This window comes from Esox lucius, chromosome 5 (genome assembly GCF_011004845.1).
Source record: "Esox lucius isolate fEsoLuc1 chromosome 5, fEsoLuc1.pri, whole genome shotgun sequence".
NCBI lineage: Eukaryota > Metazoa > Chordata > Actinopteri > Esociformes > Esocidae > Esox > Esox lucius.
In genome coordinates this window covers 11,330,665-11,345,552 of record NC_047573.1, presented here as the reverse complement: position 1 = coordinate 11,345,552, position 14,888 = coordinate 11,330,665, and the positions used below count along the sequence as shown (strand labels likewise).

Here is a 14,888-nt window from a genome sequence, read left to right as displayed (position 1 = left end):
AAATGAATAGTAAGACCTGTTTATTATAATAAAGGTGATGCAGATTGGAATAGAACAAATCAGAAAATTGGCTGCTTTTTGATTCACTAGCTGCAGGTATATTGCAGGTTCATAAAAAAATCAATTACATCTGCCAAAAATAAAACGTATCGCTAATGAGTGCAGTTTAGACTAGTATTAAAAAATACATGTATTCCAAGTAGCAGGTAATGTTTTATATTGCTAAATTTCCCCAAAATAATTTTACCAAAGCTAAAATGTAATTGATGAGATTTTATCTGTGCCTTTAAGGGCAGGAGGTTACTGTGGTGCTGGAGCCAACAGTACGTAGAGAATTTAATCTGCAGCTGTGGGATAGTTTTGAATCTGACATCTTCTCTAGCTGTTGCAAATTTAACCTCAAAGCAACAGTGAAAGATCAGTAAGCATGTGAATAAAACATGAAAATAACAGACACACTCTGGTTAAAAATTAGGGTTAGTATTTTTTACTTTTTTGGGGGGGGGGGTTCATGCTTTTCAATTATTATAACAGCCTTCTGATTAAATGTATTCAGTTTGGAAAGTGAAGCATAAGTACCAAAGCAAAAATAATAGCCATTCAGGATTTTTCTGGTGGTCGATAACCCAACTAGTATTGACTACAGCTAGGCCTGGATCTGTACAGATCGTAGAGCTGCATTTTGAAATGACATTATAATCAAACAATCACAATTTGACTTGGAATGTATGCTAACCGACATTGTTGCATCCCAAGTTTTTGTTGAACTTGATTAAAGATGTTTAACATGGAAAGTAATAGTTATACTGGCATGAAATTAACACCTGCCAATGTGTGTTCATTTTGGCATTGGCAGGAATAATGTTTATTTAAACAGCCATGCTGTATACAATGCAAGGCCATTTTTTGGGACATAAAATATTATAAAGTCAAATATGAGTACATGCAGGTTGTGATTTATAACACAAATTATATCAACATCAAAATATTCTGATGTTTAGTTTTATAAATGTAATATTAAAAACATGCCCAGCAATGACAGCAACATATACTGGGCCCTGACTGTACTTTAGCCTACCACAGAGGAATGTTGAAAGATTAATTCCCAGCATGAGAATTTTTACCTGAAAATCCTGTGAAGCGAGACCCAAACAATATCTACCAATGGATTTTATCTTTGAATATGCCGCAGTCCCAGCACTCACTCGGTCTTGGCTAGCCCTATGGTATAGCTGAAGATTCCACCTTTTCCCTACCCCAGAGCTTTGTTCGACAATACTATTTGGTTCTTTGGTTTTTAATCCTTTCCAAAGACGCAGTCATTATGATGGCTTGGCAGAAAGTAATTCCCAACCCATCAGGTCCATTTCAGTAACATCTTGTCCATCCAATCCAAGGAGAAAAGAAACCTAGTGTTTTCCATGTGTGAATTAGAAGTGCTGTGAAGTCAAATGTCAAACACCTTTGTATGGACTAAAAGAAAACAAAAATAAATGTTTGTGCACCGCTATGAAACACTGACAAAAAAAAAGTAAGTACTATTTAAAAATGTTAACTAGCGAGCAAGCAGCAGTTGGCCACGGGTATGTAGGCTAACGGAAATTAGTCTTCTGAGCCTGTATATTCTAGACTTTCAGGTCAAAAGTGTTGCATTTGCTTCTGATAATTCTAGGTTGCCATTTAAAACTCAGACCTGTAGTGCGCTGTGCCTGATGGAAATAATGATGCATACTTCAGCCAGGGTGAGATACTCCCACATATCTACTTTAACACTTGCCCTTCAAGCACAAAAACAGCTGCTTGAATAAAAGCCAGCTCAGGTGGACAATGCTATGTTTTGGGGTTTTCAGTTATTTAAACACAACTAAGTACATTTACATGCCCACAAATTGTTTTATAGTAAACTGATGAATTACATTAGCCCTTGTTGACACCTTACTCTTTATTTTAATTGGTTTAATGTCATCTTGAACATAACTGAGTCAAATAAAACAACTGGTTTTCTGAGCAGTCTTTGGATTTTTCAAAACGGTTGGTTTGCTCCTTTGGGTTACAGGCTGGGTGTTTTGTGAAAGCACTTTGTGACAACTGCTGATGTAAAAAGGGCTTTATAAATATATTTGATTGGATTTATTGGGATATTTAAATTGCTTAATTAATGTACCAGCTGTGTGTTTGATCACTGCATATGCCAGCACCAGCCACAGATGCCTCTGATGCAAGAAGGAAGTTATTTTTATAAAAACTTAAATTATATATCATAAAAATAGTTTCAACATACAACTTGTTGGATGTTCATAAAACAGGCTTTGCAAATTGTTTCAGTGGTAGGAATTATTTTGATTGGCGGTTTTCTTGTGATCAACTCTTACTTGGTTGCCTGATTTCCAATGTCCATGTAAACAAGATTATTTGGGAAATCATTCCTCTTGGAAACATTGTATGAATCTGAGCAAATGTTACCGTATTGTGTGTGTGTGTGTGTGTGTGTGTGTGTGTGTTGGGCAAATAACTAAGCCGCGTACAGGTATGTAGTATGAGGAAATGGACTTCAGCAGAAGTACATTCATCCCTCCTTCACTGTTGTATTGATTGGCCCTGGACTTACTGTCGTCTTTCATAAACCACTCCTTTTTAATCCTCAGTTGTTGGTGACAAGACCGTGTCAACACGCACCATTATGTAGGAGGGGGTGTGTTGATAAGTGTTGGTTACAGGGTGGTTGTGGTTAGGGCCCTGTGCACTCGACAGTGGAAAGTCAAAGGTCAGTGTGTGAGTGGGTGGTTGGCTATGAAAAGGTATAATGTCATCTCAGCCACAGGTCTCTTGAGGTCTCTTCTCTATCTTTTTTGTCGCTGCTTTCTGGTCCAAAAATGGTATCTGATCCCTGGGGGGTGAGGGTGTGTGGTCAGGCAATCATGAAGTTTGGGAGTCTAGCAATGAGTCACAACTGTAACCAGGAAGCGGGGGGATGGGGAAATACTCAGATGAGAAAGGGAACTGCAAGGGGAAGAGAGACATGGGATGAAATTAGAGGGAGTGAGGAGACTGTGGGTGAAACCAGAGGGAGGAGAGAGACTCTGGATGAAACCAGCAGCGAGCTGGGAGCAATTAGGGTTGAATGTCTTGCAGAATAAACACCTTGCACTTGTGTAACATGCTGGAACCTTTGGTTTGGTATTCACATTCTTGTAATGGATGGATGTCTAATATCTGAACAAGCTGCGCGTATATTCAATTTATACCTTTAGTTTACCATGAAATGCCAAGTTTTTGATTACATGGGGGACATACAGTGCACAATTTCCCTGGGTCAATTTTTGCCTCAACAGCTCCAGGTCCAACAAACAGTTGCCCAATATCCCGGAATGCTTCTTTATGGCTAAAACTCATATCATTATCACTAATTCAGCCAACCATTATCCAAACTTAATTTAATAAATTGACGGTGGTACACCCATTCAACAATAGGTAGATCAAACTATTTCTTCCATTGTGGTATAGGAACGCAACTTTCCTATGTAATAGGAGTTTATTCAAATGTACCAGAAGAAAATCACGTGTAGGCTAATTTACTTACAAACTGCTTGAATCTACACCATTACAGAAAGCATATGGCTTTGTCCATTGTATTTTTTTAGACACAGCACATGGCTAAGTAAATTCCAACATTACCAAATCACAATAAAAATGGATCAAAGAGCAATTTGCAGGGTGGTAAGGCTTGTTTAGGTGCAAAAATGTTTTGCCTAGTATGACACTCACCTTTCAATAGAAACATGCCATTAGAAAAATCCCAATAATATCTTGCACAGCGTGGGATCCCTGTCATAGCCCCTGGTACTTCTGATCCAGTGCAACATTGACACAGCTGTTTAACTTATTATGGTCATCAGTTGAGACAGTTTCAACTGTGTTAGAACTGGATTGGAGAAAATGCTTAAGTGTCTAACTTTTCTGGAATACAGTTAGGTCCGGAAATAATTGGACACTGACAAGTTCTGTTATTTTGGATTTCTGCCAAAATATGGGCTTAAAGTGCAGGATTTTTTATTTCTTTTTAAATGGGTGTGTCAGTCCTAACTTTAGGACTCCTAAATTTTTGGTCTAAGAGTATTTCACAAACCGTTTTAGTGACAAAACCAGCTCCTAAATCTGGGAAATGTTTGGAGTAGTCAAAAGGACTACTAAGTCAATAAGAACAAGTCACAAACAATCCTAAAAAGAAACCTTTAATGATCCCGAACTTTTAAAAAGCTGTTAACTTAATCGCAAAGGTATTTTGATTATAGTAGAGCTAGTCATTGATGCAGTCACTTAGCTAACAAACAGAAACAACCCAATAACATTGGCGCAGATGAACTACATTATCTCAGTCATTTGTCAGTAGAATATTATATCAAACAAAAACTCACCAGATCCATATCATCCGACAAATCATTTGGTTTCCTCATTTGCCAACTACAAAGAAACAAAGCTGACTTCATGGCCATAGCTGGACCGCCCAGTGTAGTTGGTGCTATTGAAGGGACACATAATTGCACAAATTAATGCACTGTCAAATAATGAATGCGCATTTCTTTGAGCTGCCAGACATGTAAGAGGCTGATGGTTAGCTGAACATATTTTGACTATTCAATATAACATTATTGGTTTCATGTTTAATCAGTGACACTTGGCCTACATTTTTATTTTAATATCTTTATTTAAATATGGCAGCGACACATTGTTCTATAGTATTGCTATAATTAATTCACTGACAGAGACCATCCCCTATCAGCCAATCACTGTGGGCATAGTTAAGTAAGCTTGTTCGTGGAACACGACATCATCCATAGAAACAGGGTCAACCCCGCTCTTTCTCTTAGCTTAAGACTTCTCTCCGTTATTTAGTAAAAGTTGATCTCAGCAGCTTTGTGAATACACTCACCCTAAAGGATTATTAGGAACACCTGTTCAATTTCTCATTAATGCAATTATCTAATCAACCAATCACATGGCAGTTGCTTCAATGCATTTAGGGGAGTGGTCCTGGTCAAGACAATCTCCTGAACTCCAAACTGAATGTCAGAATGGGAAAGAAAGGTGATTTAAGCAATTTTGAGCGTGGCATGGTTGTTGGTGCCAGACGGGCCGGTCTGAGTATTTTACAATCTGCTCAGTTACTGGGATTTTCACCCACAACCATTTCTAGGGTTTACAAAGAATGGTGTGAAAAGGGAAAAACATCCAGTATGCGGCAGTCCTGTGGGTGAAAATGCCTTGTTGATGCTAGAGGTCAGAGGAGAATGGGCCGACTGATTCAAGCTGATAGAAGAGCAACTTTGACTGAAATAACCACTTGTTACAACCGAGGTATGCAGCAAAGCATTTGTGGAGCCACCATACGCACAACCTTGAGGTGGATGGGCTACAACAGCAGAAGACCTCACCGGGTACCACTCATCTCCACTACAAATAGGAAAAAGAGGCTACAATTTGCACAAGCTCACCAAAATTGGACAGTTGAAGACTGGAAGAATGTTGCCTGGTCTGATGAGTCTCGATTTCTGTTGAGACATTAAAATGGTAGAGTCAGAATTTGGCGTAAACAGAATGAGAACATGGATCCATCATGCCTTGTTACCACTGTGCAGGCTGGTGGTGGTGGTGTAATGGTGTGGGGGATGTTTTCTTGGCACACTTTAGGCCCCTTAGTGCCAATTGGGTATCGTTTAAATTCCACGACCTACCTGAGCATTGTTTCTGACCATGTCCATCCCTTTATGACCACGATGTACCCATCCTCTGATGGCTACTTCCAGCAGGATAATGCACCATGTCACAAAGCTCAAATCATTTCAAATTGGTTTCGTGAACATGACAATGAGTTCACTGTACTGAAATGGCCCCCACAGTCACCAGATCTCAACCCAATAGAGCACCTTTGGGATGTGGTGGAACGGGAGCTTTGTGCCCTGGATGTGCATCCCACAAATCTCCATCAACTGCAAGACGCTATCCTATCAATATGGGTCAACATTTCTAAAGAATGCTTTCCCTAAGAAGCTCCCTAAGAAGGTCGAATTTTAGGAAGAAATTTTAGGAAAAAACCTAGAGAGGACCCATGCTCAGAGGGGTGACCAGTCCTCTTCTGGCTGTGCCGGGTGAGATATTAAGAGTCCAATTAGAATAATAAATACATTTCTCTGGGCTAAATCCAGAGTCTATTTGATTTTAGACTAGGTCAGAAGTATGACCAGGTGGACAAGGACAGGGACAGCAACGGGCCCCCCAAACCAGGTAATCCGCAGGTGTGGACCAGGACCTCATCTCCTCCTATAATTTAAAACTGGAGGAGACTGAGAAAAGTTACCTTTAGTGCTGTTTAGGAGTCCACCTGGTTGTGAGATAAAATGTTTTGTGAATACATCCCCTGGAGTTGATTCCAGGTGTGGCCTTTGGAAGCTGTTGCTGTGAACCCACAACATGCGGTCATGTTGTGGGTTCAAAAAGATTCTATCAGAGAGAGAGCAGTAACATTAGGAGTGGCCAAATCAACAATTTGGTACATTCTGAGAAAAGAATGCACTGGTGAGCTCTAACACCAAAGGCCAGGACATCCACAGAAGACAACAGAGGTGGATGATCGTCGGATCCTTGCCATGGTGAAGAAAAACCCCTTCACAACATCCAGCCAAGTGACGAACACTCCAGGAGGTAGGCATAATCATCATCTAAGTGATGATCTACCATAAAGAGAAGACTTCACGAGAGCAAATACAGAGGGTTCACCACAAGATGCAAACCATTCATAAGCCTCATGAATTGAAAGGCCAGATTTTGCCAAAAAACATCTAAAATTGCTAGCCCAGTTCTGGAACAGCCTTCTTTGGACAGATGAAACTAAGATCAACCTGTTCCAGAATGATGGGACAAAAACAGTATGGGGAAGTCTTGGTATGGCTCAAGATCCGAAGCACACCACATCATCTGTAAATACGATGGAGGCAGCGTGAATGCATGGGCATACATTGCTTCCAGTGGCACTGGGTTACTAGTGTTTATTGAAGATGTGACAGAAGACATAAGCAGCCGGATGAATTCTGAAGTGTATAGGGATATATTGTCTGCACTGATTCAGCCAATTTCAGTGAAGTTGATTGGATGGTGCTTCTCTACAGATGGACAATGAATCAGAAATATGCTGCGAAAACAACTCTGGAGTTTTTTAAAGTAAAGAAGTGGAATATTCTGCAATGGCCGAGTCAATCGCCTCAACCCAATCGAGCATTCATTTCGCTTGCTGAAGACAACATAAGGCAGAAAGACCCACGAACAAACAACAACTGAAGACAGCTGCAGAAAAGGCTTTGCATCACTGAGGAGGAAACCCAGCATTTGGTGATGTCCATGCGTTCCAGACTTCAAGCAGAAGGATTCTCGACAAAGTATTATTTAATTTTTTTCATGTTAATTTGTCCAATTACATTTGAGCCCCTGAAATTAGGGGACAGTGAATGTAAATTGTTGCAATTTCTAAACGTTTAATGCAATATTTTTGTTCAACCCCTTGAAGTAAAGCTGAAAGTCTGCACTTCAATTGCATCTTGGTTATTTAATTTCAAATCTAAAATTATGAAAAGGACATGCTCTAATGTAATGCACCACCAAGAACACATCTAAATTTAGTATTCTAAATTAACAAGAAAGTCAATAGTTTTTTATGGTTGTTCATTAAACTTAGCTGGCCTTGTCATTGATAATTTGTTTTTGTATAACCCTCCAGGGTTCCAGCTAACACAGGTAGCATACAGGGTTCATTTTCAGTTGATGATTCTTTCAAAGCTCATATGCTAAAAACAGTACTCTGCCTCTCTGTTTTCTTTTGTGAGCAAAATACCCTTTTCTGCATTTCAGTAACATTGTAATTAGATTGAATAACTGAAAGTAGTTCAACTTGCTTCAGTAGGCCTCAACAAAAGTTCGATATTAAAAGGGCACCCACTCTCCTAGCTCAGTGCACTACCATACTAGACCAAGGGCACGTTCCAAGTGGCATGCTATATTTTCTAGAGCACTGTGTTTGACCAGAGCCCCTGGTGAAAAGTGCAGCACTATCTAGGGAATAGGTTCTGTTCCACAATGCAGCCTGAGTGTATGGAAGGCAGTGAATGGTCCATTAACACGAGATCTGTAATGGATCTGTGCTGTTCGCATGTCTCATAGCCAGAGTGCCAGTCCAAGATCTGGATAACGGTCGGGGGTGTGATTAGTGTGGATGGACTGCAGTTCTGAGGTCGTATAAAATATCATTCTTATCCTACAATATGGATTTTGGCACCCCAAAGTATAGCTTACATTTACATTCATTGTTTCCCACAGAAAATTATTTGGTGCATAAATTAAATGTTTAAATTGTTAAGAAATGTACACAAGTTAAAGGGGCACTGTGTTAATCCTGCCTCTAATGTTCACAAGACCGAATTAAACAGTAACACCACTTGTCTTGTCTTTCTCTTCTCTTACCGAACGAGAGTGAAATCATATTAGGATGGTTTAGGGTGGAGGGATAATACTGCCAGGGTTTAAAGCCTATATGAGGAGGTTTCATATAGGCTTTACTATATGCAAACTGACAGAGAACCCTTAAATGAGGAATATCAAGAGCACGGAACATTTTTGCCTATATTTATGCTAGAAATCATAAGTATGGCCCCGTTAACATACTTTCTGTAATAAACTGAAAGAAATAGCTCATGTCCCTTGTGTCTGCACTTTTAAATAATATCAAACTGTCATTTATCTTTTCCGGGTATGAAGAGGTTCTTCTTTTTTCTATATTAACTTCACTCGTAAGTGAAGTAAACCACTGCTGTGTACGTGCGTGTGTGCGTGCGTTTTTACACGCCCTGCAGTGATGTGCCCAACTTTCTCCCTGAATCTACAGCATTTGTGTTGTGTTGGTTATTTCACATGACTACTTAGCAGCCCCTCCCTCTGCGCTCCTGGCTTAACGTCACTGCTCCCTGATGCTTCAGATTGATAGGAGGGTAATGCTTTGGGGTATTTAGCTTGAGGTCCACAGTGGATGTCTGATGGCTTTGGGGCATTAGGGCTGTAGGACCACGGTGGATAGGACAGGGACTATGCTGGGACACTTTGTAACGTGGTTTGACTCTGTTTCACCCACTGGTGTTCTTCTCATTTCCATCTCTGTCTCCTTTCTAAATCTTCCCAGCAGCAGTGGAATGAGCAGGCCGATGCGAGGAGATGCCTTACGTGGATCGACAGAACCGGATCTGTGGGTTCTTGGACATCGAGGAGAATGAGAACAGTGGCAAGTTCCTCCGACGCTATTTCATCCTGGACACCAAAGAGGGCAGCCTGGTGTGGTACATGGACAACCCTCAGGTAGGGGAGCACAAACACACACGTATGTGCCGAACAGACAGAAAGCCTCATTGGTTAAGTCCTTCACTACATAGCTCGGTTAATTTTACTGTGGATATTTTCATGAGGAATATATTTACCCTTCAACAGACATCGTTCTATAATGTCTGTGGGCTTAATCAGCGCATGCGTTAAGGCTGATGTCATTACTTCACTGGATAGCAGCTGAAACAAATCCCTGTGCTGTACATGCTGTCTGCACTGTAATTGGACAACAGTGGTAGGATGGATTGAGTGGCTTCTCGTGTTTTGGACTGTCCTAATTAGGTCTTGGACAGGATAGATTGGTCCGGTCTGGCCAGACCGCTCTTAGGCCATACAGAGGAAATGTGTGTTGTCATCTGCTGGGCAGATGATGATGATGCGTCTGATGAGGTTTCAACAGCCCAATGACTCCTCTGTTTGTGGTATGTCCATCAGTCGCTCATCTAAACTATGTGTAGTGCTAATGACCAACTCATGGCCTTAGCAATGTCTTCTGGCATGCTGCTTTATGGTTTTTCTGAATATAGTTGGGCTGCCAGTTATATAAGATGACCTGCTGACCTGTGGAAGGTTGGGAGCTCCGTTCCCCCAGTGGAAGGTTGGGAGCTCCGTTCCCCCAGTGGAAGGTTGGGAGCTCCGTTCCCCCAGTGGAAGGTTGGGAGCTCCGTTCCCCCAGTGGAAGGTTGGGAGCTCCGTTCCCCCAGTGGAAGGTTGGGAGCTCCGTTCCCCCAGTGGAAGGTTGGGAGCTCCGTTCCCCCAGTGGAAGGTTGGGAGCTCCGTTCCCCCAGTGGAAGGTTGGGAGCTCCGTTCCCCCAGTGGAAGGTTGGGAGCTCCGTTCCCCCAGTGGAAGGTTGGGAGCTCCGTTCCCCCAGTGGAAGGTTGGGAGCTCCGTTCCCCCAGTGGAAGGTTGGGAGCTCCGTTCCCCCAGTGGAAGGTTGGGAGCTCCGTTCCCCCAGTGGAAGGTTGGGAGCTCCGTTCCCCCAGTGGAAGGTTGGGAGCTCCGTTCCCCCAGTGGAAGGTTGGGAGCTCCGTTCCCCCAGTGGAAGGTTGGGAGCTCCGTTCCCCCAGTGGAAGGTTGGGAGCTCCGTTCCCCCAGTGGAAGGTTGGGAGCTCCGTTCCCCCAGTGGAAGGTTGGGAGCTCCGTTCCCCCAGTGGAAGGTTGGGAGCTCCGTTCCCCCAGTGGAAGGTTGGGAGCTCCGTTCCCCCAGTGGAAGGTTGGGAGCCCCCCCCCCTCCTCCCACTGGTCGGGGGGAGGGGGATATCCTCACCTCAGAGCTTGTTGCGAGTAGTACTGCTATCCATGATTTCTTATGATTTTAGTGGAAACAGGATGTGGGCATTTAAGGTTTGTGTGTGTGTGTGTGTCCTTGCCACACCAAGAGACACCCTCATTAAACCACACATCCAAGGCATCTCGTTTGGCCGCATGTCATGGCAGCTGCATTTCTTAATGAGTGGCGGGTATAGTGTCTTTTTAACATTGCCCATGCCAGTTTGACACTGAAAACATATATTTTTAGAACAGCTTTACATAGATCACTGCCGTGGCAATACCACATGTGTGATTACTTGTCCATTTATAAATAGACACTATCAATTATTGGTCAGAGCTTACTGGAGTCTTCACCCGTGGTTTGTGATATATTTTTTCCCAAGATGCTAACCTAGCAATTTGATTTAGAGTTTTAGGACCTTAGTGTGGAAAGTATTCAGACCCCTTTACTAAATATAGTTTGTTGTTTTCTTCTTAATTTATACCATTTTGACGTCTACCTACACACAATATCTGATAATGACAAAGTGAAAATAAAGTTTTTGAAATGTGTGCTGAAATAATACAATTATTTATTATTTGAAAGAATAAAAATTTACATAAGTATTCAGACCCTTTGCCATGACGCTTCATATTAGCCTCACATGTGTTGTGTTCATTGATTTTGCTTGAGATATCTCTATAACTTTATTGGAGATTGGAAAATAATTCCTGAAGCATTGAAAATTCCCAGGAGCACAGTGTATTATTTTGATGTACTGCTAAGTGGTACAATACTAACTGGTATTTTAGTTTTTAAGAACTATCTTACAATAGGTAAATATGGTGCCAATAAAAAAGTAAAAAATGTAATTGTTGTTCATCAGCTTGATACATTTTTTTATTGTAATCAATATATATACATTTTCTTAAACATTGTTTAGGATTGGCTTAACTTGTGGCCCAGCCAAAGCCCGGACTTGACCCCATTGAACGTCAGTGTGGAGACCCGAGTGACCATGAAAAAATGTTTCTATGTTTGGCTGTGCAAGTCACATCCAAATGTTGTGTGTATGAGCATATTCCTTAGGTCTAGACTCTTTACTTTGAGAAAATTAAATGTTGCTAGTTTAGCCCAGTCACTTCATTACTTATTTTTGGGGTCATTTTACTCTTATGAAATGCTGCATTCAACTACTTGATGCAATAAATTAATGATTTATATCGGGTACATGGTAAAGGATGTCTCTACCACAAATACACACTGCTATTTATAACATTTGACTTCTGTTAAAGTAATTGAGAAGTCATGAATATCCACCTGTCAAACTATATAGGAGCTCTGTGCCAACAGTCTTTGAAAAGTGAGTCTGGTAAAGAGATTTTATCTCTTAAAGGGGCAATGTTATATTCTGAGACAGGGATGAACATCGAAAGAGACAATATTCATAGGGCACACGGTATAATGCAATGTTAAACTCCCTAGCATTACCCAATGTTGATGATAACCAGTTAAAGTATTTTGTATGTGTCTGAAAAAAAAGGGAAATAATTTTTTGTAGATATTTTCATTGTATTTTTGCTTCTTACTGACTGAATGACTGACTGACTACCCATTGTTAAATAGCGTACTGGTAAAAGCCTGGGTCCTCACTAGGTTTCTTCTTAAAATTCGGCCTTCTTAAGGAGTTTTTCCTAGCCCCTGAAATTCAACACTACTGTTGTTTGCTCCTTGGGGTTTAAGGCCGGGTGTCTCTAAAAAGCACTTTGTGACAACTGCTGTTGTAAAAAGGGCTTTCTAAATAAATTTGATTGATTACGTACGCATCCGTGCCTCGTTTATGGGGTAATATAAATCACCATCCCTTTCATCACATGATGAAAAAATCAGTTTTTGTCACCTATATTGATAGTTATTGTATCAATGACATTAATGTAGTCGCGCAATGAAATTATATAGCTTTGGCAGTGTAAAGTTAATCTTCAGTCTCGCTAGAAACTGCTCAGTTCTTATGACTATTCCAAGTAGTAAGTTAGTAGGTACTAGTAAGCCTATTACTGGCTCATAAGCTGTTAAAACAGCCAGTGGAAAAAACCATACAGTTCATAGATGCTGTTTGTGGTAGAAGTAAACTTAATAAGGAACGTTAGTCAGTTTAGCACAATGCTTAATGGTGTCTAGCTAAATATTCAAACTTGGCATGATATTAATGCATGAGAAACGTATCTAATGTTGAAATGCAATTTTATGACGAGGTAGAATGTCCCAATCTGCCCCAATACTGGCATACTAGCTTACTAAAACCGAACGTCACCATCATCCGCAAAGTATGCACTTGTAATTTGTAATATGCAATTTGAGATTCAGCCTTTGCTTTCCATTTACATCGTAGTTCACATAGCGTAATGGTTTTGCTATTCAACTGTCATTGTTTTCCAAAGAAAACAGCCATGTAGTGATTCTATAGATACGAACCCACCATGTTTCAACAAATTGATTTAACAATGGAGAAGAATACAGAAACTCTGCACACGTACAGCTTAGTGGTATAGTTGTTAAAGACACAGCCTGTCACATAGGTGAATCCAGCCTAACTCCATTCATCCTTTCTAATCGCGGGCTGGCCAGCCTAGGCTTGCCTGGTTCCTTTTTCTTCTGTGTTAGATGTTCAGGAATGGCCTGGAGTGTCTCCTAATCCAAAATAAGAACCACCCTTATTCTTTAAATTCGACTTTCCCAGGCAAGATATATGCATATCATTTGGCTTCCACATGTTTTTCATTCCCCAAAAAAGCTGTCATGGGCTCTGAATCTTTAATTCACCTTTGTTTCCATCTCCTCCAATACCTGCTAACGGTTTCATGCTTCATCGCTGTCAAATTTCTATTTTCTTCAAACTCTTGTAGCTGTCCCTTTCAGTTTGCTCTTCAGTCTGTCTTATTACACTCTTATGTATTTTAAATTGTCTTCAGGTTCATAATCTCGCAATTTCTGTGTTTTTATTTAGAACCTGCCCAAAGGAGCTGAAAATCTTGGCTCCATCAGACTCACCTATATCTCCAAGGTAAAGCTGTTCAGTAAAGCTGTCCAGTACCATTGTTGAATTATATCCTGTCTTACAGAGACAGACACAGCAAACTGCACGCAGGCTTACTGTCTTTCTCTATCTCTTGCTGTTGTCTAGGTGAGTGATGCGACCAAGCTGCGACCAAAGGCGGAGTTCTGCTTTGGTAAGTCCAAAAAATTTGGTACAATGATCTGTGTAACAGACTAAATGTGTTTTTTATGTGTTGGTCTTTTTGTTTTAGTAAAACAAATTACTTAAAAGCATGTTTAATGCTTCGTGACAAATATAACAATGTACCACACTATTGATAATCAGTTCTTGGCATCATGGCTTCTTCAAATCATGCTGTCAAATTCGGTGCTTCATGAATTTGGTCTGTACCTCAACACACTTGTTGGTCTTGGAGCACTTGTGTATTTAGTCATTCACTATTCTTGTTGTGACCGTATGTTTTTGCTATAGTTTCTTTATTGTTTCACCTACCTTTTGATTCCTTTTGGAAGGATCCAAACATTTGAGTACCACCATTTGTAACCCCACCAACTGACATAGTTGAAATCAAACAAGGCTTACTATCCCTGTTTCTTGGACGAAGCAGACGTGCAGTGAAAACCGAGCCCTAACACTTGGCTGGTTGTAGGTATTGGACTGTTTGGGGGGGCTGTGCTGGAGGAAAGGTGGCTTGTAGCGAGGAGACCCCTGACCTTAAGCTATTGTTCATCAGAGTAGACCGGATAGAAACTGTAGGAGGCTTTGTTAACCCCTCCTCAGGGGATTCAAACAAGAAACCAGGGCCTCTTAAAGTGTGCTTTACACACACAAACAATGCTTGGTGTTTGCTGTGTCATTTTCCCAAGGCCCCGTCTGCTAATTGGACTAGGAGTGTAATTCATTCCCTCTGATCCCTTGTCTGGTCTTGACAGTCGACACTATGACCACTTCACCGAACCCCCCCACGGCAGACCCTCCACCACCACCTCGCCTGGCTGGGGTTTGGATGGGACAGGATCCTGCATGACGTGCTGTTGTTCAACAGGCCCTTTGTCCCTCAGCGCCCCAGTCAGGAGCAGAGCTCCCCCACGCTCAATAGAAGGAAGCAGTAGGATGACCCGCCATTGACCGCTAAATGCTGGTTAAACCCCACCGTGCCA

General features: G+C 41.2%; 1 protein-coding gene across 8 annotated transcripts in view; it reads left to right on the top strand.

Moving 5' to 3' along the window:
- Positions 1-14,888, top strand: part of plekha1b (pleckstrin homology domain containing, family A (phosphoinositide binding specific) member 1b) — a 32,102-nt gene that overhangs the window by 1,743 nt on the left and 15,471 nt on the right. For 7 of the 8 annotated variants that reach the window (XM_020046881.3, XM_029120024.2, XM_013133939.4 and 4 more), the window contains exons 2-4: positions 9,224-9,393; positions 13,678-13,734; positions 13,855-13,900. In XM_020046881.3, coding sequence (XP_019902440.2) covers positions 9,253-9,393; positions 13,678-13,734; positions 13,855-13,900 — 244 coding nt within the window. In that variant the 5' untranslated portion in view covers positions 9,224-9,252. Of the gene's footprint in view, positions 1-9,220; positions 9,394-13,677; positions 13,735-13,854; positions 13,901-14,888 lie in introns of all 8 variants that reach the window. The other variant, XM_029120023.2, reaches the window with a different exon arrangement.